Genomic DNA, 24,745 nt, shown 5'->3' with positions numbered 1-24,745 from the left:
CTGGGGGCGCTGCAGCCAGCAGCAGCATTGGACATGTTCTAGTCATTTGGGGAACGAGGCAGGGTACAAATAAGAACCGAAAGGATAAGTGGCCTTATTGTTGAAATGGGGATGTGGCCTCAGAGTGGTGATTTTGAAGCGGATACATACACTCAGCTCAAGGGATTAAGTCCTGGAAATTTCATTTTTTAGAATTCTTATTACCTCACTCCAGGAGTTGGCAGGGTCCTTGGTTTTTCACGCTTTGCTCCAGATTGACTGGCTGATTCTTTCATTCATTCCTTCAGCAAGTTTTGGTGGAGCCCATACGTATCAGGCAGTATGCTTAGTGCAGGGGATAAATGGCCACCAGGCGTAGTCCTCGTCCTGGTGAAGCTTTTAGTACAGTGGTGGGGCAGTAGGGGCAGGTAAACGTTAATCACACAGGTCCCTGATTTGCGTCTGAAGACCAGGCCCAGTCCCAGAGATGGGGAAGGAGTCCCAGAGATGGGGAAGGAATCCCAGAGGACTGGAGGTTGGAGCTGAGCCCGATGTGACAATGCAGGGCTTTTCGAATCCTGACGTAGTGTGCTATCAATTTAAATATCTGTTTTGCTGTCAGACCAGACATCCTCGTGTTTAGTGTAGACCTGTTGGCACTGGCTTTGTGGGGGTCCTGAGTGAGCACTGAGGCACGTCTCATGCATTATCCCCTCTGTCCCCGCAGCGCCCTCAGGGTAGGGGGCTTGCTTAAGCACTGGGGTGTCAGGTTGGGGTCTGCTGTGCCTAGAGCACTTCTTCCGCCTCCCCCTGCAGCCTCCCATCCTGGGACTCAGGACTGAGCTCACAAGGGCAGAGTTCAGACGTGAACTTCTGCAGGGGCGCCCCTGTAGCCACCTGCCACATTTATGTTGTAGCTCATCTCACTTGGGGTGGGAAGAGTTTAGGTCAGTCAGCACCTTTACGTGCCTGGGTTGTAAAGAAGCTTCTGTGTACTTCTTATCGCTCCACAGAGGGTAGGGCTGCCAAGGCCCAGGCTGTTACACCGGGGCCACTTCCCTAGTCCGACTGTGAGCCAGGCCCGGGCCTTCCCACTCCCTGCTTAGCAGTGGAGCCGGCCGCCAGTGTGGATCCGGCCTGCGGGCAGCTGCGCTCTGCCTAGATACACACACACATACACACACACACACACACACACACACACACACACACACACACACATACACACTCATACTCACGCTCACACACTCCCCCACCCCCTCTCTTTCTCTCCCTCTCTCTCACCCTCACCTCCCTCCACACCTCCCCTTGGCTGGGGTTGGAGGGCGATACACATTTTCACTTCATTGCAAAGGAGTCGTGGCCTCAGGGCAGAGCTGGGCCTTTGGTTGTCTGTGTTGAACGTTTCTCAGGAGCGGATTGGAGGACTGTAGCTGCCAGGGTGAGAAGGAGAGAGGTGGGGGGGGCCTCTGAGGAAGGAGCAGGTCCACTGCCTGCTTTCTCCCTTTGCATTCCTGCACCGGCCTCTTTATCCTACCACGGTGTCTTCTCATTCAGAAAAGGGAAAATTCTAGCAGTGGGGTGAGAGGAGGGAATCATCATTTTCAAACCCTGGAAACAATAGCCTTGATTTAGGGTGCATAACACCCCTTAGTGGAATTTCCAGTAGCCTGGAAAGCCCTTCTGAGCCCCCTGCCTTTTCCGTGGGAGGTTGGACACAGCTCTCTCTTCCTTCTGAGTCCCAGCCTGTGGTCCCACAGCCTTTGAGTGTTCTGCAGTCTCTCTATTTTTAAAAATTTATCAAAAATAATGCATTTATTATAGAGAAACCACGTAGGTTTCCTTATTTCTTTGTTCCTATAGCATCTTTTCACATATTAATCGTTCTGAAATGAGGATGCATCTTAAAATAGGTTTGTGCATTTTTTTTTTAAAGATACAGATTTTTTTTTAAATTTTTATTTATTTATTTATTTATTTATGGCTGTGTTGGGTCTTCGTTGCTGTGCATGCGCTTTCTCCAGCTGTGGCAAGAGGGGCCACTCTTCATCGCGGTGCGCGAGCCTCTCACCATCGTAGGCTCTCCCGTTGCGGAGCACAGGCTGCAGACGCGCAGGCTCAGTAATTGTGGCTCATGGGCCCAGTCGCTCCGCGGCATGTGGGATCCTCCCAGACCAGGGCTCGAACCCATGTCCCCTGCATCAGGAGGCAGACTCTCAACCACTGTGCCACCAGGGAAGCCCGGTTTGTGCATTTTGATATGATATTTCTTTTTTTCCTGAAGGAGTGTTCTTTAAATCCATGGGTGATTCCCAAATGACTACATCTTAGAACTGAGGAAATACAATAAAAGTACAGTTTGGGAAACAAAAATCTTTCAAACATGGAACCCATGGGAGAAAACAAAGCAAAAGGGATCCTTGGGAGTGGGAAGTTGGGGCCACTGCTTCAAATTTCATGTTTTCTGAAAAACTTTATGTATGACCATTACGGGGGGAGATGCAGACAAGGCCTGATCCTGTTGCGTCGTGTTTCTTTCTGTGAGGGTGACATACTTGGAGCAGATGGTCCCTGAGATTGTCCCCATACCGCTCCTCCTTCAGATTTCAGGTCAAACATATCCACATATTTAGAATAAGGACCTTTCTTTTCCCTTTGTTGCACTTGCTAACTTACGATCGTTCGGTTTGAAAGAAGGCATTTTTCTTTTGCCAGTTGGCCTTTGGGCTTTCCAGAGGCCCCCTCAGAGAGCGTGGCCGTCGGGGCTCTGGGACTATCCCCGTGGAGCCACCCCCACACCCCTGCCCTGCGCATGTGACAGTCCGAGGTCGTGGGCCTGCTGAGCAGTGTGGACACAGGATGGGGCTGCATCAGGGCCATTTTGTGTAAAGAATGGAGGTGCTTTCAGCAGTTTGTGAGAACAGTCTGGAGCTTGTCAGATCAAGGACTGCTTCCCAAAGTCTAAGCCTCAGAAGGACGAGCAGGGAGATGCCCAGAGTGCCCTGGTGGGGGGAGGGGTGGCGGCTGCAGAGCTCATCCCCAAAGGGGCGCTGCTCCCAGTCTTCCTGGAGGTCCCCCGTTGGGGTCTAGCCAGGGTGTGGGAGCTTGATTAATACTCTGACCTGTTAGGCCGCTGAGGGAGGAAGCAGCCCAGGCCCTGATGGTCCGTTAACGAGTATCTTGGAGAGAATGGGGAGAGCACATCCTGGCCGGCCTCCGTCTCCTCTCCCGTGTCCTTGTGAACTCTTCCCACTAATAGCCCCAGCCCCGCAGTCCCATGCACAGGTCCTGTAAGACTCAAATCAAGGCTGGCTTCATCCTTGAATGCTGCTTAGAGGAAAATTTCTGCAGCTGAATACGAGAAGATGGCTCTTTAGACTATAAACAAGCAGCTGAGTCTTTTTTTATTTTCCTATCATGCTACAGTTTCCGACCTTGACTACCACTCGCAGAGCTTGTGCCGAGAAGAAACAGTGAATTTCCCAACTCCCCGCCCCCCCAGTGCCCAGCAGAGTCCCAGCGATGGCAGCCCCTGGCCAGCCCGGGTCCCGGACAGAGCAGGAGGCCGTGCCAGGCTCACGGCGGGCGGTGCCCCTCTCAGGTGGCATTTCACGCCCCATTGGACTTTTTTCTGTACCCTGTACTGTCCCCCGAGTAAGTGGTAATGAGCAACTTAATGTGCTGACTTCTCCAATCCCTTCTTGGTCCATGACAACAAAATTTGCTCTTTTCTCATTAGAACCACTTTTGTCAGGGTGTCTTTAATCAATGGCTTCCCCAGGGACAGTATTTTTAGAAGTTGTATTTTTCACACTCTCCCTTTACCCCTCTTGGAAAATCTCTTCCCAGGGCCTCATGAAATGGACTAATGAGATGCCGCTCGAGTCCAGGCCGGAGTTAATTGGTGCAGGTACGAAGAAGCTGCTCACACACGCCCTCGGCTGCATCCTGCCTCACCTGCTGTCCTTTTCTCCATCTCTTTGGTGTAGGTTGCACAGACAGCAGATGGTGTGGATGCTGACCTCTGGAAAGACGGCTTATTTAAATCCAAGGTTACCAGATACCTGTGCTTCACAAGATCATTTTCCAAAGAAAATGTAAGTCTTAGTGGTTTTCTGTTTGCTAAGTGAGCCCAAGTCATTTATATTCCTGTTTGAAATCTCCTCGTTTTTTGGCTGTGGTGTATTTTCATCACTATGTTAATTTATCTGTGGTTTTAGTGAATGGCATAGAATCAGCAGCCCGCGCTGTGTTTCATTTATTAACAGTATTATTAACCACATACCCAAGTGTACAGTGACTTCCATTAAAACGTGTTCTCTGAAGCAGACTAGGAGATTTCCCTCACAGCTCTTGTCTGCCTGCCTTTCCTCCAAGTAACAAATCACAGGGTAGTACGGAGGTAAGTGTCTTCCAGGGGAGCTGCATTTAAAGCTGACCAACAGAAGGGAACATAGCTAGAAGGATGCCACGCGGTCGCCCCTCCCCCAGACATGGCCTTGTTGACTTTTCTCCCCGCGTCTCTCTGACATATGACATTTCACTGTTCCTGCAGGTAGGTGCCCACCACACAGGCAGATTTCTTTTACTGTGTTGTTTTTAATACTTAAGCCCATGAATTAGGAAATTTTAAAGACATCTACTAAAGCTCTTCCAACAAAGTATTCTAATGGGTGGCTTAGAAAAAAGAGAAGTGGCTTTCGTGAGTGTCCACCCTGTGTGAGGCCTGTCCTGGGCACTGTGCAAATATGCCGCTTCTGTCCTCAGACAGGCTCTTGAAGTACTAGCTCCTTTCTGACGTCAGGGAGTTTTCATGCTTGTCCAAGGCCACCTGTCTTCCCTAACTCCAAATAGGGAGCAGTCAGATGTTCATTTTTAAGGTGACATTTTATTTTGGGCCTGAATGCTAAAAAAAAAAAAAAAAAAATTGGGTGGGAAATATTTTTATAAGTTTTATTATAACAGTAATACATGTTCATGATTTATAAAGAAAAAATCAAGTTCAAACATCCCCATTCAGAAGCATGGAAGGGGAAAGGCAACGGTCTTTCTCTCCATCACAAACCCCACAGCCCCATGGTCCTGTCACGGTCCTCGTGCGTCCCTGCAGCATTTGCTGGCCATGGACAGTCACACAGTTCTCTGGCCCACACTCTCTTCCAGCAGCCATTCGTGTTGTTTGTTGGTAAGTCTTTGTTAGGAAAACGATTCCTAACGTACTCAGGGAGAACTCATTGCTTTAATTTTTTCCCACTGATGATGAGAGTAATACATGCTTGCTGTAAAGAACAGAGTTTCTGGTGGAGTAGGGGAAAGTCCTGGCAGCTGAGCCTGCGGTGGGTCTGAGCAGGTCCCTCAGGTCACGGTGCAGCCGAGGAGACCCCAGGAACAGGTCTGAAGGCCGGGTTGCCCTTCCAGACGCGGGGCTCGTGATCTTAGGGCTAGTGCCCCCTTGGCCCCATCCTTCCCTCCTGCGTCCACATCCACGTACAGTTCACTCTTGTCCCCTTTGTCCCTGGAGCTTACACCTAAACCTTTTTTGAAACTAGTCGTATTCTTAGCTTTTGTCACCTCTTTTCTGCCCACTGGCTACCCTTTCTGCAGAAGGTCCGTGTGTTCACTGCCGCTCGGGGCTGTGAGGACCAACTCCTGAGGGTTGAGCATCTCGTTCACACCCTTACTCTGCCTGGTGGTTTCATGTGTTCACTCCTGGTCTCCACTCAGCCTCAGCCTCTCCTACTGAAGAGGAGACTGTGGCCGCAGAGGACAGCTACGATCTCATTGGTCATTTTTAAAATTTATTTATTATTTATTTATTATTTATTTTTAGCTGTGTTGGGTCTTCGTTTCTGTGCGAGGGCTTTCTCTAGTTGCAGCAAGCAGGGGCCACTCTTCATCGCGATGCGCGGGCCTCTCACTATCGCGGCCTCTCTTGTTGCGGAGCACAGGCTCCAGACGCGCAGGCTCAGTAGTTGTGGCTCACGGGCCCAGTTGCTCCGCGGCATGTGGGATCTTCCCAGACCAGGGCTCGAACCCGTGTCCCCTGTATTGGCAGGCAGATTCTCAACCACTGCACCACCAGGGAAGCCCTCATTGGTCACTTTTGATTGCTGTTTTTGTTGCATTTCCTTGAAGGCTGTGGGGTGTCGGTACTCTAGGCCAGAAGAGCCCCTGATCCCTTGGAGTGGGGACAATGACAAGTCTCAAAATGACGGAGAGAAGTCACTGGGGCTTGTTAATTTTAGGTGTCACGGGTAAGTGGATGATAGAAAATACACCGATTTAGTCAACATTTGTCGAACGTTCAGGAGATGTTCCTTGAGTGCCTACTATGCGTGTCTTGCTCCATGAGGGCTGGGCAGACGTGGGGAGGTGGGTGTGATGAGGGGATGTAAGATGAGGACAAGGGCAGTGGGAGAATCCTCTAACCCCTCTTTTGAGGCAGTAAGGAAATTAGGTGCATTTTATTTTCAGAAAAAGAATGAATGGGTCCTGTAGTGAGATCCAGAGGGATACAACTCAAGGGGTGGCAGAGGCCCACTTGCCAGCCCAGGATTAGAGCAGGAATAAGGCATATTTTAATGTTACAGCCAGTCTGTCCCGGCCCTGCTGTCAGAGCCAAGACTTTGCATGACATAATTTTTTACAACTGCAAAGGAGGGATGTGGAATCTCAAGACTGGACAGATTCTTAATTAGGTGACTTGAGACTCCCTGTGTAGGAGTTTGGGGAGACTCCTTTGGAACCTAAATTCCTTCCCCCCAATAATGCTATTAATACAGAAACCTGGCTTTGGAGTGACATTGCTTCCTGGGGAAGGATTGAGATTAATTGCACTTTTCATGCCCTGTACTTTCTGCATTACCTGTAATAATAATGTACATAGATTAGGTAGGGAGGATATTAAACAGAAGAATTTATGAACATTTGAATATTAAGTTGGTTATCTGTGGCTACCTTAAATGCAAGGTTGTCAAAAATAATTACAGTATACTAGCAAATACTGGCTACCAGAGACAATATAAATACCCTGAGTCAGTGCATATTGGGCTTTTGGCATGAATCATTTGCTCAACAAGGATTGGGAATACGTTCTTCATATTTATGAGGAGGAAATGAAAGAGAGCACGGGATGGGGGAGGGGAGAGGAACACGCAAAATTAATGGTGTCGCAGACGTATTGTATTAAACCCGGTGCAGTGGCAGCCCCTGCACGGAGGGACCACACTTGGGCTGCGGGAAGCTCTGACAGTGCAGGCTCCCGTTCCATATGCACAGGAGGGGTTTTTTCATGCTTTTTTTTAATGGCTGCACCACTGATGTTCTGGTTTTATGATCAGGGACATTTGTGGAGTGTGGAGGGTGAGGTCGCTAAGTGGTTTGCAGTTGACTTCTGTAAAACCCAACTTGTCAAGTAGAAGACGTTTGAGAAGGATGTTGATGAACACCCATCCGTCTGTGGGGCAGGAAAACATACCCAGTTGTTAATTTCTCAATGCAGAAAACAGTGATGACATGGACAAGCAACTGCCATGAAAAAGAATTATGATAGATTAGATCAGGTGACTCTGAAAGCAGCTGATGTTTGCGAGTTGGGTTAGTGGTTCAAACCCTTCCTCCACAGTCAGAGATTTATTCCACATTGGTGAGGGCTCCGCTTTCCACTTGCTGCGCTGGTCTGTGCATTGTTTTCCTGAGACCCAGCTACCTGAAATGTAATAATATTAAATCCTCAGCAAATACCATATTTCTAGAGAAACGGTTTTGTGACCACAGTGCGGAATAAACACTGGTCATAGTTTACACTTGACATTTTGACCTTCATGGCTAAATTTCAAGAATTTATTTCATTTGTGTACTTTTGGTTTATAATACGTTTATTAAATATACTTTTAATATATCTATTGATACTGTTTAGATTCATCATCCAAGCAAATCCAATTTGATTTCTGATTCTGAGTGGCCCGCCCAGTTAAAAATGTACCAAAAAACATTAATTTATTCAGCAGATAATTATTGAGCACCTACTGTGTGCCCAGATCTATGCTAGGCTTGGATATATAGTAGTAGCAGAGATAGTTTTGGTCCTCATGGCTCTCAAACTCTAGTGGGGAAGCAGATATTAAATAAAAACCTCACAAATATGTCATTATAAATTGATACGAAGGAAAATTGAGAGGGCCGGGAGAGAACATAGCGTAGAGTTTAGATGATAGGAATTCCCTGACTGGCTTTCAGGGATGGTGTTGGCACTGCGCAGGACTGGGTGGGGCACAGAGACAGAGGGGCACGCCCTTCTCTGAGCAGGACGGGAACGACGCCTGAGGAGTTGCTGTGCAGGGCAAGGTGGTGGGGTCGTCCAGGAATGCAGAACAGGTAAACTGAGGGTGTGCTCATGGGGACTTGTGGGGATGAGGCGCTTCTGGAAGGTGAGCATTCCAAGTGCATTGCTAGTATCCTAACAGCAGAGATTTGGGATCAGAAGGCATCATTCTTTTTTTAACTGAAGAATTTAATGAAATCTCCGAGGTGGGCCCACATATCTAAGTTGTAGGGTAGATCGCTTTAGAGCTTGTTTCCAGCTTGAAATGTGGGCTGCGAGTGCCAGTACGTTTGCAGAGAATTCTCTCTTGCAATTACAGGATGGCGTGCTGTCTTCGAAGATATTTTTGCACTGGTTACGGAAACTGCGCACTGTGGACCCCGTGCACTACCACTAAGTAGCAGCTATAAGAGGCCCTTGTGCATGTCATTTTAGAAGATGTGTAGTATTAGGCAGCAGGGCTTTTCACTGTGTATTAGTTTATGATTCGTGGGGTTTTACAGAGTGTGTCTAGCCACCGAAATGTGTGTCAGTATGCAGACTGGCGATCACTTAGGAGTGTGATTGGTTCTCTGTCAGGCTGAGATGCAGCTCTCCCGGTGCAGCGACCACCCCAGGAACGTGCTCTTTCTAAACCTGCTGCCCCAACAGCTGATGCTCAGGGCTGAGTGGCCGCGTGGTCCCGCGATGTGTGTGCACAGCTGCCCTCTGCTGGGTTATGTCTCAAGCATCTCCTGGGTTGCTCATCTTGCTAACCAAGGCCACATCTGAGTGAGTGGCTTTGAGGTTCTGCAGATGAAACTCCTCCCCGGGGGCCACCAGAGTCCCTGTGTAACTGCTGGGGAACATTAAATGACACCTACTCTAATTAACCTGCTGTCGTAAAGCTGCACGAGTCTTGTGTTAAATATGCATTTTGAAGCCAAAATGGCAAACCCACCACAGGCGTGTTCAGATTAATCATCTGTATCTCTTTTCTTTCTTCCCAAGAGCCATTTAGGGAACGTGTTAGTGGACATGAAGCTCATCGACATCAAGGACACTCTGCCTGTCGGCTTCATCCCGATTCAGGAGACGGTGGACACACGTGAGTCACCCCTTACTACTTCTTGTCACGATGAGAATTTTCTTCCTCCAGGTATTATATTTTTAGACATTTTTATGTGCATTTTTCTTCGGAAACATTTTAGGAGGCCTTACTGCGTGCCCCAAATAAACTCTGCTGCTTTTGACATATGCCTGACTTGGTTCTCCAAGGAGTTTTCAGTGTTCTGGGTAGCGGCATGTAAATGAGCAGAACGGTGCTCCCTGCTGAATCGGCTCACTCAGGAAGGGGACAGCGAAGCCGGTTATAGTTTGTCCTTAGCCCGTTCTCCGGTGCTGCTGAAGCCAAGCTTGGCATGAGACCCAGAAGCAAAAGGAAAAAACCAAAAGCATGCAGGGACCACAAGTGCAATAATATCCCCATTTTTGGCTCTTGGAGCGCACAAGAAAAGTCAGAACCAGAAAGACTGCAACTTAGAGTCCTCAGGATTCGAAATTGAGGGAAGACTCTGATCTCTGAGCAACACAGAGCGGAAGTGAGTGGCTGACACGTCGGAAGCTTCTTCAGGATCCTGGGGCACTTCGGGGTTCTTGTCGTGCACGCCAGTTATTAAATAGAGCTGCAAACCTCTGGGTAGTTGAGCCTCCTCATTTTGATGTGCTATAACTTGTTTTATTTTAAATTACTAATGACCAGTGTTAGGATATCCACAACAGTGATGCAGTAAATAAAAAACAAATACAGAGAATCCTTTCTTTATGACACATGATCCATTTATGAAACCCTGCATTTCACTTTTTGTCACACATAACTTTATTTTTCCATAGTTAGCCCCATTTTGGACCTACTTTTTTTTTTTTTTTTGCTGTTTTCTTGCAAGCATTTCTTATGGACCAGACTTTCCATATTTACACAGACCCCACATAGCTGTTATTTTAATGAAACAAGTGGATTCCATTGTGTAGCCTACTTTTCTTAATACGCTCCTCACTTTTGGACATTGGGCTGCTTTTGTTTGTTACTGACATGTATTAGCTAATAATTGTGATAGTTGGTATTTAGTATGTCTTTACTGTATGCTAAATGCTCTACATACCTGATCTCATTTAATCTTCGGAAGACCCCTATTTGGAGATGGGTATTATTATGCCCATTTCACATATGAGAAAAATGAGGCACAGTAACAACTTAGGTATTAAAGAGCTTATCCAAGGTTACACATCTAGAAGTGGGGGAATGACTAGATTACACACACAAGCGTGACTCCCCACACTTTTAACCATAGTGCCACTCTGTAAAAGCATGTGTTTAAGCACCTTGTACCGATAGATTTTATATGTTTATGTATTGGAGTTTTGGGATAACAGCTTTCTTGAGGTATAATTCACATACCATACAATTTACCCATTTAAAGTTACAATCCAACGGTTTTTCGCAGAGCTGTGCAACCCTTACCACAATCAATTTTTTATTGAAGTATAGTTGATTTAAACAAATGTGTTCTTTTGCATGTGAGTATCCAGTTGTTCCAGCACCATTTGTTGAAAAGACTGTTCTTTCCCCCATTGAATTGTCTCAGCATCCTTGTTGAATACCAATTGACTGTAAACGTGAAGGTTTGTTTCTGGTCTCCGAGTTCTGTTCCGTTGATCTATATATGTCTCTCCTTATGCCGGAACCACACAGTCTTGGTTACTGGAGCTTTGTAGCAGGTATTGAAACCAAGTGGTGTGAGTCCTCCAACTTCGTTCTTCTTTGTCAGGATGATTCTGGCTATTCTGGGTCCCTCAGATTTCCATATGACTTCTAACATTAGTCAGTTTCTGCAAAGAAGCCAGCTGGGATTTTGATAGGAATGGTGTTGAACCTGTAGATCAGTTTGAACACGTATAGATTTTGAATGATTTCCTTGTGATATGTTTACAAGTACTTGAGGCTTCTGGGTCATATGTCCTCTACGGCCTGCTCCCAACCTTCCTCTACAATAGAGGTCCCCAAGCTTTTTGGCACCAGGGACTGGTTTCGTGGAGGACAGTTTTTGTCGGGGGGAGGGGAGGATGGTTCAGGCGGTAATGCAAGCGATGGGCAGCGGCAGACGAAGCTTTGCTCGCCCGCCGCTCACCTCCTGCTGTGCGGCCTGGTTCCTAACAGGCTGAGGGCCGGTACCGGTCTGTGGCCCGGGAGTTCGGGACCCCTGCTCTGCAACGTACTTCTTACCTTCAAGCACCCCATGCTTTATCCAGACCGAGCCACTTGCTGTGCCCTCTTCATGCTCCTTTCTTTTCTGACTCCATGTATTTGCACTGTTGTTTTCCCTGCCTGAATGCCCCTTCCCTCAACTCTGAATATCCACACCCCATGTCTTTCAAGGGTGAGCTCAAGACAGCGTGAAACAGCCTCTGATCCCTAGATGTGAGTCTGAAGCAAGCTCTCTCTCCTCTCCACAGTCAGCTACAATGGATGTGTGTCTACTGTGGGCACTGCAGGCGTTGGGATATAAAGATGAGCCTAGGAAAAGAACCCACAAGGAGCTTAGTCTAGCAGGTGGCTATAATCATTCGGAGGTCAGGGTCCCCGTCTGCCTTCTTTACTGCTTTTCACCTGCCTGGCACAGCACACAGGTGTTGACGGGAGGGCGGAGAGGAAGCAAATGCCAGTAACAGTGGTGGGAAGCCAAAGGGAGTGGTTGATTCTGCTTCTGAGTTCCCATCTTTACCTCTGTTAGGACAGACTGCGCCAGGCATAATGGGAAGAACTCGGGCTCTGGAGTCAAACTCTCCGAACATTGAGTCTGGCTCTGCCACTTACAAATGAGGGACCCTGGGCAAATGACTTCAGCCCCCTGGGCCTCAGTTTCCTCAGATGGGGGGGATATTTGCCTGTTTTCTTCATGTCTTTGCCACTTACTTTCTTCGAGGGCAAGATCCGTGTTTAATTCATCTTTGAATCACCTAAGGTACCTGCCATACACAGTGCCTTGATCAGAGGATGGGCTCAATACAGATAAGCTTTATTATCCTCTGTTGCCAAATTAACTCCCAGAAATACCAGTTCATGTTGCCACTAATGATACCGGCTTGTACCTGCTTTCCACCGGCCTGCCAGCATAGGCTTTACATTTTTTATTTAGTTTTACTATCTAATTTTATTTAATTTTCACTTACTATTTATTAGCAAAACTGAATATTTTCACAAGTGTTTGCTTGCTACTTTTGCTTATTCTTATATGAATGGTCTCTTTAAGAACTAAAATTGCCTTGTAGACTTTTTGTATTAATTTCCTACTTTTCCCCTGTGTTTTTCTTAGTTTTAAAATTTGCATTGTCGTTCGTTTTTGACAACTAAGTGGCTTAAAATGTCTTTATATTGATATACTATAGAGCCAAGGGAGTTCTCATTCTGTGTTTCCCTCTCAATTTGTTGAACCAGTTGAGCGAGGAGGCCCAGGGCCGAGTCCTGGTCTAGCTGCCGTGGGGCCCCAGTGATCCTGGGAAGTCCCCCCACCGTGACTGGGGGTGCATTGGTTGCTGCCCCATGGACATTCTGAGGTCGGGCCCTGGCACCTCCAACAAATGTCTTATCACACAAGGAAGGGTGAGTTTAGGGTCGCCTATTCATTTAGGGTCATGCGGTCATTCCTGGAGCCTTTACCCAGGGACAGGTGAGCTCAAGCTGACCAGATGAACCTGTGGTCAGCTCTGTGATGTTTGAGAACATTTAGGGTCCTGATTTTATAAAATCAGACAGAAAGATGAGACTCCTGTAGTTAATTTAAAATACAGTTTGTTGCAATCTGTATAGCACTTAAAAACTGGAAGACTGTTTGTTTTAGTAAAGTGCTGTGTCCTTTCTCTGTGTTCATTAGCATGACTGAACACATTTCTGTGGACTCTATGTTTGCTTAAAATCAGGCCTGTTTAAGCATGTGTAATTAGTGGCTCCATCTCTTACCCCGAGTTTGCTGTAGATGGAAGAATGGAGCAAAGAGCAGCTGGCAAAGCAAGTACACAAAATACCTGCATCTTATTTTACTTTGAGGAAAGGTCTCTCCTCCTTCACGCTTTCAAAGGTCTGATCTTGTCAGCTCATAGTTTTTGAAGCTGCAGGGTTGCTGTTTACCCCCAGTTACCACCCCTGCCTTCTTGGATACAATATTTGGGGTCTGGATTCAGTATCCAGTATTATTACTCATAGCTGGTAGATCTGACCTAGCCCTCAGTTTCCTCACTAGGAAAAGAACCCACAAAGTTTCTGAGTTTCCATCTGGTTCCCCCAAAATATCAGCACCTGATTCTAATCTCCCCTTGGTAAAATCAAGACCAGCAGCAGGACTGCACTTCCCTCTTTATCCTGCTCCCTGATTTAAATGTGCTTATTTCCTGCCACAGAACTGAAAGGTCTTGAAAATCAATGCCAAACACTGACACGAATTGTGTGCCAGAGGCTTCCTTACAATAATACGGTAAGAACATCCATGGCCGTTCTTTACTGAGCACTTACTGTGTGCTGGGCACTGGGCTAAGGGAAGCATATGTGTCATCGCATTTCATCCACCCAGTGTCCCTATGGCCTCAGGTTTCATTAACTCCCTTTTACCGATAAGTCACTTGCCTAAGATTATGGCGCTGGGTAATGGTGGAGTTGGAATTTCAACCCAGATCTATCCGACTCATGTACTGAATGGCTGCAATTGATTGAAAGTCATGTTTAAAAACCACAAATGAACAAACAAAAAACACGTGGGTGGTTGTTCACCTCTGGCAGTTGCTGGGGTACCAACTCATCACTCTAAGACTTGATAAATAAGAGAAAAGAATCACATATTTATCTCTCCTTTCCTATAACAAAGCATGTTTCAGGGAGACCAGGTAGTTGAAAAATAAGATGTTTTTTATATAGAAAAATTCCAGCTAATAAATGCAGAAGGAATGACAGAAAATCACTATGTTGACGACTTTAATGAGATTATGAATCTAGGCAACAGTCATCAGGGGATGAGAAAACCTCATGAACATGGTTGTTGGGGACTTTATAACTGAGGTACCAACAGCAGTGGAACCTACCGAGGGCGGCCCAGCTGAGCTCCAGGCCACATGTGTGACACCATCGGATGTACGTTGCATCACCTGTGAAGTGCTCCTGCCTAATCGGAATCGAATCGAGCCTTTCACTCTGCCGGTTTACAGGAAGTACAGGGGGTGACCTGAGTTCTCCATACTATCAATGCCCTGAAGATAAAGGGAAGGTGGAGAGGTTGCCACAGAACAAGAGACCTAACAACCAAATGCAGTGCACAGACAGTGTTTGGGTCTTGGTGCAGACAAACCAACAGTTAAATGACACTTTTGAGATAATGGAGAAAACTTGAGTATAGACTCTCGGATGATATTAAGGAATCATTGTTCATTTTGTTAGGAACGATAATGGTCATGGTAAAAAAAAGAAAAAAAAAACAGCCTGCCATGGATGCCTACTGAGATATTGGTGGGTGACGTGACATGGTGTTGGGGAGTCATTCTAAATCTCCAGCAAAGCTGAAGGGGGCAGGGGAAGGAGATGAAACCAACTCGCCCATTGTTGACAGTGTTAAAACCGGATGATGGGAACATGTGGATTCATCTTACTGTTCTCTCTGTTTGGGGGAATGTTTGAAATTTTCTGTAATAAAAAGTGAAAAAGGACTTCCCTGGTGATCCAGCGGTTGAGACTCTGCGCTTCCAACTGCAAGGGACGCGGGTTAGATCCCTGGTTCGGGGAACTAAGATCCCGCATGCCGTGTGGCATGGCCAAAAAGTAAAAATTTAAAATATAAATAAATAAATAAAATTTTTTTTTAAGTGAAAAAGAAAAAAGACCATGTAGTGAAATGTGTTGACACTCAGGGTGTCCGTGTGTTTGTATCTGACGGCTGGAGCAGCGAGCGGGTTGTAGTCGCGGGTTTATTCCAGGATGCTCCTTGCAGAGGTGTGTGTGCCCTGTGGGCCCCTTCTCGGCAGGGGGTGTCGGGGGTCAGGCCCCGAATGCAGAGCAGGGTGACTGGGCCTGTCCTCTGCAGCCCTGCGCCCAGCCCTTCTTTCGGGCGACTTGGATGGCTGGTCACTTCCACCGCCGGGAAGGGAACGTGACAGGAGACATGGTGTTGAAAACGGAGATGTGGGCACCTCTGGAAGACTCACCCCTTTTCTTGTCCTTTCCTTCAGAGGAAGTGGCTTTTAGGAAGAAGAGGCTGTGCATTAAATTCATCCCACGGGATTCAACCGAAGCTGCCATTTGTGACATTCGGATCATGGGCCGGACCAAGCAGGCCCCTCCTCAGTACACGTTCATTGGGTAAGTGTCAGCAACCCCAGTCTCATCTCTGCTGTCTGCCGCAAGTGCTCAGGTCACCCCTGGGGACCGGGTCCTGAGACCTTCTGTGTGACCCGTGGGCTCAGCCATCTGCCTCTCATCAGCCTCTGGCCTTAGCTCTCCTTGCTGCCCTTCCTACCTGGGAGGCCGCTGGTTCAGGACACCACGCTCCTGACCAGTATTCAGAAGTTCTAGAATTCATTCGCCTTGGTCTTGATTGATCTCACTGGGGTCATGTGCACCCTGAGCCCGTCACTGCTGCCTGGAAAATGTCAGTCTCTGATTGACCAAGCCTGAGCTGAAAGTGGGGTCAGCTCCTTTGGAACTCAGGCACTGGGAATGAGGGGTGGCTGCTCCCCGAATACGGAGGGAAGGTAAAGAGTCAGAAGAGGGATGAAGGGATGCTGGACGTCCAAAAGATAATAGATGTTCACCCATTGTACTCAGTCAACTGAAATTCGGGTCTCTCGAATTAATAGTGTGGTAGAGGGTTTTCGGCCTCTTGGCCATGTGCCTCTGCCTGGCTGGCTTTGCAATCTTCTTGCTTATCCCTGTGGGTCCCTACATCATGGATGCGTTCTCCTACTTGGCTTTCGAGGTCGGCCTCCTGGATCTTGCTCATTTGAGCCCAGACCCTCCTCTTTACTCGAAAAGCCACGGACTTTCCTTGAAGGCTGCTCACGGACTGGGTGATAGAGAGAGAGATAGAGCTGCGGTTTTGCTTGAAGCACATGGGGAGTGGGTGTCACAGAGGTTATTTTCATCTTGGTGCACGATAGCTTGTTTGGACTCTTCAGCTATGGAATCTGATTCTCTGTCTCAAGATTTTGTGGTCCTTAAGAAGGACTCAGGCTTCCCTGGTGGCGCAGTGGTTAAGAATCCGCCTGCCAATGCAGGGGACAAGGGTTCAAGCCCTGGTCCAGGAAGATCCCACATGCCATGGAGCAACTAAGCTCGTGTGCCACAGCTACTGAACCTGTGCTGTAGAGCCTCTGAGCCACAGCTGCTGAAGCCCGGGCACCTAGAACCCATGCTTTGCAGCAAGAGAAGCCACCTCAATGAGAAGCCCGTGCACAGCAACGAAGAGTAGCCCCCGCTCGCCGCAACTAGAGAAAGCCCGTGCGCAGCAACAAAGACCCAACGCAGCCATAAATTAATTAATTAATTAATTAATTATTTTAAAAAAGGACTCTATGATCATACCCTTTCTACACACTCAAAAATCCTGTTTTGCAACATGGTTTAAAGTCATTATGGAAACAGGATTATGGAAGTAGAAAATAGGTAAGAAAATAACCATACTTCAGGTATCTTAGAAACAGCCATTTACATACAAATAGTAGAAACCAACAATTTAATAATTACTACATGTATTATGTATATTCAGTTGCTATGTGTATTCAGTTCTTTAAAATTACACACTATGCTACTTTAAAAGATTCAATTTTTAACCAATTTAAACAATTCTAAAGAATAGATTCTTACCATATATGTCTTGGTAATCAAAACTAGAATCCTTTTTTATATCATTTTGAAAAGATTGCTAAATAAAGTATATTTTTGTTTCATCTTGGGGCAAAAATTCTTTTCCAGAGGAAGACAATTCCAGTGTTATTTTTAAGGAAAGAGAATTCAGTGTTCAGAACTCTGTCACTTCTTCTTAAAAATGGGCACAGTTCCACAGGTTACTTTGCAAAGGTCTGGGGTTGTCAGACTGGGAACAGGTCCTCCAAGGCCTGACTGTGGCCTGATACCGGGAGGTGGCAAAATCAGTGCAGCTGATTGGAGTCAACCATCTGATAAGACACGGCTGTGGTTCAGAATAGTTCTGCAGTGTACTGAGAGGCTACTAGAAGAATCCTCTGAACAAATCTGTTCTCATTTTTTTGGAGAGATTATCTTCCTCTACATCCCAATGTGTAGTTCTGTGGGGCAGCTGAGCAGTTGGACGTTGATGTGGCTAAAATAATCCTGTTACAGTTCCTGCGAGTATGCCTGTCTCATAAACACTTGTGACCGTGGGGCATGGGGCCGGGCTGCGGGAGTGTGTGCAGATCAAGTAACAGGAACCCTGACGTGGCATCCGTCGGGCCCTGTTGTCACCACCCTTAGTTGTGGTGGTTCATGGGGCACATGCCTCGGGCTCTGTGAAGATGTCTCCCAGACTGACCCTGAGAATGAGGCTGACTACAGGTGACACCAGGCAGTGAGGAGCTTTATCCTGGAGGTGGGGGGGAGGCCAGGCATGGAGCTGGGTGGGGCTAGTTCTCCCCATAGTTAAACACCAGGCACACGTGTCAGCCCAGTGCCCTATCTGTCTCACCCTAACCACACAAAGAACTTGAAGCGGATGATCGCACAAACACCCACAATGAAATGGCAGAATACAAAGAATTTTGCAGACCAAGAACCAAGGAAAATGTTGATAGCCTATTAGTAGGAAGGCAGGAGGCCCAGGGGTGGGGGAAGAAGATGGCCATGTCAGACGGGCCTGCTGAGTTGGGACAGTTGCCATCACGTTAGGCTTTGAACTGTGAAGCCCAGAGTACAAAGGGAGGTGACGTAACCCACCTTCATGGGCGAGCATCGATTCCCTGGCGTCTGAGGCTACGATTCTCTTAAATGAGTTGGTTTGCTTTGTAGCTCAGGTGATTTTATGTTAAACGGTGCCATGAAGATTTCTCTTTTCTCCTAAAGGGAGTTGAACAGCATGGGGATCTGGTATCGAATGGGCAGAGTACCAAGAAATCACGACTCATCTCAACCCACGACGCCTTCCCAGTCATCAGCTGCTTCCACCCCAGCCCCCAACCTTCCCAGGTGAGGCCCCGTCAGTGGCATCTTGTTCTGTTATGCATGTCACAGAGTCATGTGGTCTTGGGTCCCACTGCGTAACATCTTAGAACCCCTCCGTTTGGTATCTGCGGAAACATTGCAGAAGCGATATACCTTTAGAGGAGATTTTACAAAGCCAGTTAGAAATCTTTGCATTACACGAACGTAAAAGCCATTCTGTATTCTATTGTACCTATTCTGCAGGCTTCTAAAATGGCAGAATATGCAACTTAAAATGGGCTTGTTGTTCTAAAGAGCTCATAGTCGCACACAGACACATGACTTGTAGCCACGCTGCTGGGAGTGCTGGCCGTCAAAGGTGGAATCCCTTCTCTGCCTCGGCCAGCAACTCTTTCAACTCCAGGAGGGTTGGTAAGTAATATTGTTCATTTCCCCATTGTTCCTGTTCCCAAAGAGCTACAAACTAAGAGATAGGTACTTTGGGTAGGAGAGAATAGTGAGAAGTTTTTCAGGGGCTGTTAGTTTTAATAGTTGTTTCCACAAAGAAACTTGGGTGAGCAGACTGGTCTCTGCACCTGATTTTACCTGATTTCCGTTGGAGCAGAGGCAGTAGTGGTCTCAACACCTTCTGTCCGATCAAAAACCTCTGCGTCATTAGCAGTAAATTATTTGAGGACAGGGAACAAACAGCAATGATAGACTAAGCTTGAGAAAGGAATTACAAAAGTAAATAAAACCAGTAAGAAGTGGTGAGGTGGTGCCATTTGGAGATGGACGTAACATAAATGAGGACGGATCTCAGAGCTTCCATGTGGGCAGTTCGAGATGAGCAAAATCGGTCAGGAACAGGACAAAACCATTACTGGGTGCTTCCCCCTCCCCACGCCCCACGGTCCACACCCTGCCCCCGGGAGTCAGGGGAGGGGGTGGTACAGGCGGTCCCCTGCGCCCTGTTCCTCTGCTGGGCTTCCCGCTGCCTCGGACGAACGCGTGGTCGTGAGCCGGCAGCTCACACCTTCGGGGTGTTCTCCAGAAGACAGTCTGGCCTTTCTCACTGTCGACAGTTTCACAAACCAAGAGCGGTACTTAATCGTATCTACCCCTGCCATCGCCTGAAACTTGAGGAGTATTGACAGTTTTCAGTTTCACTTTGGTGTGAAGAGATATGACTAGCTGATGAGCTTCCCAGAGTTGCGCGTCTTTGGTTTAGCAGTACAAGGCTCGCACAGCTCAGTTCAGCACTTTGGAGTTCCTTTCTCACTGCCCAGGGCACCGTCAAGGCTGCGATTCCCGTCACGTGTGCTCAGGGTCAGCTCAGGCCCATCACCTTGGAGAGGTTCCAGCTGCTCCCTGTTGACATCATATGGTCTGGAAGGGCCTAGAAATAGGCACCACCTCAGGGCAGGTTTTGACTTTCTATGAGATAAAGGAAGAGCTCTGATTCTCCAGTTAAGGCAGGAAGAACGATCTCCCCAGAAGCTAGCCGGTCAGCGTGGGCGCACGGGCTCTAGGAACTGAAGCCAGTGGACCCGAGAACACAGGCCACAGAGAGCCACGCAGAACTGGAGAGAGTGCGTGGGAACAAGCCTTATGAGGCTTATGTATTTTATAACCTCTTGTTGTACAGTTTATGGTTTACACTGGCTGCAAGGAAATTGGATCAGTTTTGTTTTACTTGCCAAATAAAGCAAGTGTCAAAATAGTCAATATAAAATGTATTCTAATTTGACTGAGTTAAGTCAGCCAGCAAGCAGTAGGATAACTGAATGTTACATTAATGCTTCTCAGTGAAAACCACTTGTCTGTCCCAAGCTCTCCTCTCTCACTGTGCAGTAATTTACAGGTGGCCTGTACACCTACATGAGCCCCCTAATTCATCAGGGTTTTTTTTCATGTTCTTCAGTTTTCGTATTGTTCGCCTATTGTGCATCTTTGATAAGAAATGAAATGCTGACTTTTCAAATTTTCCACTGAAGATTTATGAAATGATGTGTATGCTATTCCGTGAGGCTTCGGATCCCTGTAATCTGTCCAGCAGAGGAACCTAGCAGCTTTCTCTCTGGCGGTGAGCTGTGGATGAGGCTTTTGTTTCCGCTGGGGGTCCGCAGTGGGCCTGTAGGATGGAGGCCTACAGGTCTGGATCCCAGGACTAGTCTTCTCTCTCTCGTCCCCACGCCTCAAACTTTGAACCAATAGCCTCTTTTCTCCTTCCTGTTTTGTGCTTCTGTGCCTTTGCTCATGTGGACACCTGTGCGTCAGGTGTGTCTCCCATCCCCTACCTCAGATGTCAGCGCAAAGGCCGCCTCTCCCAGGAAGCCTTCCCTGAGTGCCCTGTGCCTGTGCCAGGCTCTCCCCTCAGAGCGCTTCTCAGCCGTTATACCTTCCCTCGTGTTGTAAACTCCTTAAAGGCAGGGACTGTGTCTAGTGCCTTTTATTGCCCAGAGCTCAGCCCAGGTGCAGGCATATATTCAGTTTTGCAACAAATGCTTCTCCAACAGCCTCAGACCCTGGGCTGCAGCCTCTCCACTCCCACCCGCAGACAGCTCCTGAGTCCCTGAAGACTCCTCAGGTTTTTCTGATTATGAGAGGAATACAAGCTTGTAGAAAACTGACAGAATATAGAAAATAATGAAAAAAACAAATTCCATCTCCAGTGAGCAAAGGCTCATAACCTTTGGCTATATTTCTTTCAAGTCATTTTTCGGTGTACTTTTTACATAGGTGATATCATATCATAAAATAGCAAGTTTGTTTTTGCTGCTGCTTTCTTCTGTACTATTAAACCACAAGCATAAGAAATACCTCAGCTATGGTCTTTGTGTGGACACAGGGATCAAGTTGCAAAGCCCAGGCTGGAGAGAGAGTGCGGTGACGCAGCGCCCTCTACTGACCAGATTTGGAGGAGCCTGGAGGACAGGCAGGCCGGTTCCCCCGCGGGCAGCGGGCCGTTTTCCCAGCCAGTCCCGTGGAGAAGGAAGGGAGTCAGGGAGGGCCAGTAGCCGACCTTCTTGCCTTCTTGAGCCGGAGCTTATGTCTCAAAAGCTAAAAACGTGTTCGCTGCCTACATTTCTTTTGTTGTCACTCGTATATCAAAGAATTTCCTGCCATTTTTTGGAGAGCTGTCATCCCCCGCTTATGTCAGACAAAAGGGGCAGCTGGTGGAGTTTCTGATGGTGGGTCATCACCTGAGGCCCTCGTGGTCCTGGCAGAGCCGCCTTCCCTTTCCAGAGGCTGGGACTGCCCCTCAGAACGAGCACCTCCTGCCTCTTTCCTCCCTGTTACTGCAGAGAATGCTAGTCGCGGGGCCAGATGTGGCATTGTCCTTTCAGGATGGGCAGTCCCCTTGGCCTGTATCCGGCGAATGGGACACAGTGGTCGAAGTTCACGGCCAAAGGCAGGATAAGATGTGTTGGCAGAGCTCTTCTTCCTCACCCAGCGAGTCTTCATCACACATACACAACATCTCTGCGCTCATTTCTTGACAGTTTTTCCCGCGTGAAGAAGGGCATGCCACTTCTTCCGGGAGCCTGGAGCCTCCGTTTTCTCCCTGGGCCCCAGCGCTGCCCCGTCCTCTGCCGTCTGCTTCACACACATTGATCAGCAGGGTGGGCCTGGCCTTGGGCATCAGTCGTGATCCCACGTCCCCACCTCTCTCCCGGGCTGGCCTCAGCTTTGCAAGTCGGCCTGGTGTGTGTGAGCAAACGTTGGGGTCCCTGGATTTGGGCTTTTCCGGTTGCTTCTTTGCTGCTGCCTTGGGGCACGTGCAGACAGAGGAAGCACCTTCCCCCTTCAGCCAGAGCAGCCCCCGCTCCTCCCCCACACACCGGCTCTCACATATGATTCTGCGGGGAAGAGGAGGTTCAGCTTCTGCTGGAACCAAGGTCCGGAAAAGCTCGGGGAGGCAGGTGGGCTCGCGGTTGATGGAGTACCAGTAGCCCCAGAGTGTGGCTGAGTGAACGGTTCTGTGCCTTCCCACGAGGGGCCCTGGGGGGCTGCTGCCCCCCGGCTTGCCGAACAGCAGAACCCGTGGCTTGATAAAGACGTCAGAGGCATGCATATCAAATGTGCAGATGACACAGAGTCATTAGGGAGAGCTGATGTGCTGAGTGATAGAATCAATACTCCACATCGCCTCTACAGCCAGAACACCCTGCCGCTACCGGGGGATGAAAGGTGATGGGCGAAAATGGACAGGGCCCCCCAGGGTTCAAAAAGTCAACTGCTCGGGCACCAAATTGAGGAGATGTGGCTTAGCAGCAGTACGTGTGAAGTAGCCAGGCTGGGCACGAGCTTGGGTGCCTCGAGTGCAGCCTGGCGTGCACAGTGGGGCACGCCCCCTGACCCGGTGTCCTGCACCTGTCAGGACATCAGGAGGGTCACGTCCACTGCCACGCACCACCTTGTCAAAGTTACCTGACTCGAGCATTGAGCTTGAGTGTGAGGAATCGCTGAGTTTTGACTGGAGTCAAGACAAGGCAGCTGGCTTCAAATGTCTAAATGGTCACCGTGTAGAAGGGAAAGTAGAAGTGCTTCCAGGTAGAGCTGGGGCATTGGGAGCCCCTGAAGGCAAAATTAGATCAGGTGGGATGAAGTTATAAGGAGATAGGTTTGGGCTTAACGTTTTAAAAAATTAATAAAGAGAACTTCCCAAGGGTAAAAAAAAAAACCCATGGCATTGAAGAAGCCGGCTTGCGAGGTCATGTGCACCCAGTTGCTGGCAGTATTCAAACAGTGTTTGGGTTTTCAGACCTTCAGTGGGTCTTGAAATGCATCATATCCCCTAGCCCCACCCTCAGAAATACAGACTTAGCAGACCTGCACGTTAGGGCCGCAGACACCTTGCCCCGGCTGACTTGGGGAGCTCCAGCGGGCACCTGTCACCCAGGTCTGCTCGCGCCACTGTCGGAGTTTCCTCATCCTCCGACCTGCAGCCGGGCCTCCTCCCGCGCACTGGAGCCGGTATCAGGATGGAGCTCAGGGCCTGCAGGGTGGCCACTGTGGCGCCCTCCCGAGACGGAGGCACAGAGGCCCAGGCGCTGCGGCCCGTGGCCCGTCCCAGCGTGGGCAGGCAGGAGCTCGCTCTCGGAGTCCAGCTGAAGCCAGTAGTCTGCACCCCGGAGTGCTGGGATGTCCGGGCACTTCACGGCTCTGCGGACAAGGGCTGGGCGGGGGCCCCATGGCTCCGGCAGCGCCACTCTGCCCTTCCCGCTGGCCTGGGGTCCTGAACTCTGCCCCCCAGACCTCAGGCCACGGGCTCCTCCGGTGACCCTTCACCGACACTGTCCCCCCAGGAGAAAATGTCATCTTCCCTCCCAGAGACACAGGGCGCAGCCTCCCGGGAGCCTCTCCCCGTGTCCGCTGGGGCTGAGCTTCCCTTATAAGGCGTGCGGCGCTGCTCTGAGTTGTTCAGGAATCTTCCGGTGATTTGTCAGCTTCCAGCAAGTTGTCAGTCACAGGTTCCGAAGTATGTTTCTTAGTGACAGACATAATTGTACTTAACTTTTTGCGTGGATGTTATCAATCTGTGACAGATACTCTGGGAAATGGGGCATTTTGATGGCAGAAGATCTGTCACGTGCATTTAGTCTTCCACTCAGGGACACCAGGATTCAGTCACAACTTTTGCACGTCGATGTCAGGTTCTGAGAACAGAGATCCTTGCTGACCTCAGAAATCGTTTCGTCACTCCCGTCCCGGGGCTGTCATCTGAAAGGTTAATAGCTCTTCCTAAAGGAGAGGAAACATCCCTCCGCGGTGATCTAGCATTCAGGCCACGCATGTCCGGGCTCATCCCTGTCACGTCCGTTGTCAGGAGCCTGTGGGCTGCCGTGCTCCGTCCTGGCCCCCCGACCCCACCTTCCCGCGGGTGTGGGATCCACGGGGCCACTTGATCCACCCACGGAATAAGCCGGCAGTGGGGACGGAGCCTTTGCTCACCGGCTGCAGTTCTGTCATCTGAGCTGACGGCCTGAAGTGCTCGGGCTGCCTTCTGTCAGTGTTCAGTCATAAGATGCTCTTTGAACCACAGACGACATCTGTCACCCGCCCTGTTGTGGCAGGACTTGAACGGGAGGCCTGGAGTTGCACAGATCAGGGAGGCTGTTCTCCCTTTCCTGCCGAGGTGTCTGCCCCTCCCGGAGGGGCGGCTGGCTTGGAGCGGGGGCATTTGCCTATGAGGAGGCCCAGCAGTTTTTCCTCTTTTATAGGTTTTAGTAGGAGAAGGCTCGGCCCAGAGGATTGGAGGGAATTTATTT

General features: G+C 48.7%; 1 protein-coding gene across 4 annotated transcripts in view; it reads left to right on the top strand.

Moving 5' to 3' along the window:
• MVB12B (multivesicular body subunit 12B) overlaps nt 1-24,745 on the top strand; it is a 185,669-nt gene that overhangs the window by 60,707 nt on the left and 100,217 nt on the right. For all 4 annotated transcript variants that reach the window (XM_082467829.1, XM_082467827.1, XM_082467826.1 and 1 more), the window contains 4 exons: nt 3,969-4,076; nt 9,293-9,389; nt 15,548-15,677; nt 18,393-18,515. In XM_082467829.1, coding sequence (XP_082323955.1) covers nt 3,969-4,076; nt 9,293-9,389; nt 15,548-15,677; nt 18,393-18,515 — 458 coding nt within the window. The remainder of the gene's footprint in view (nt 1-3,968; nt 4,077-9,292; nt 9,390-15,547; nt 15,678-18,392; nt 18,516-24,745) is intronic.

This window comes from Balaenoptera physalus (assembly GCF_965194825.1).
Source record: "Balaenoptera physalus genome assembly, chromosome: 7".
In the NCBI taxonomy this organism is placed as follows: Eukaryota; Metazoa; Chordata; class Mammalia; order Artiodactyla; family Balaenopteridae; genus Balaenoptera; species Balaenoptera physalus.
Note: the sequence above shows the minus strand (reverse complement) of the source record. Positions and strands in the feature narration are given on the sequence as shown.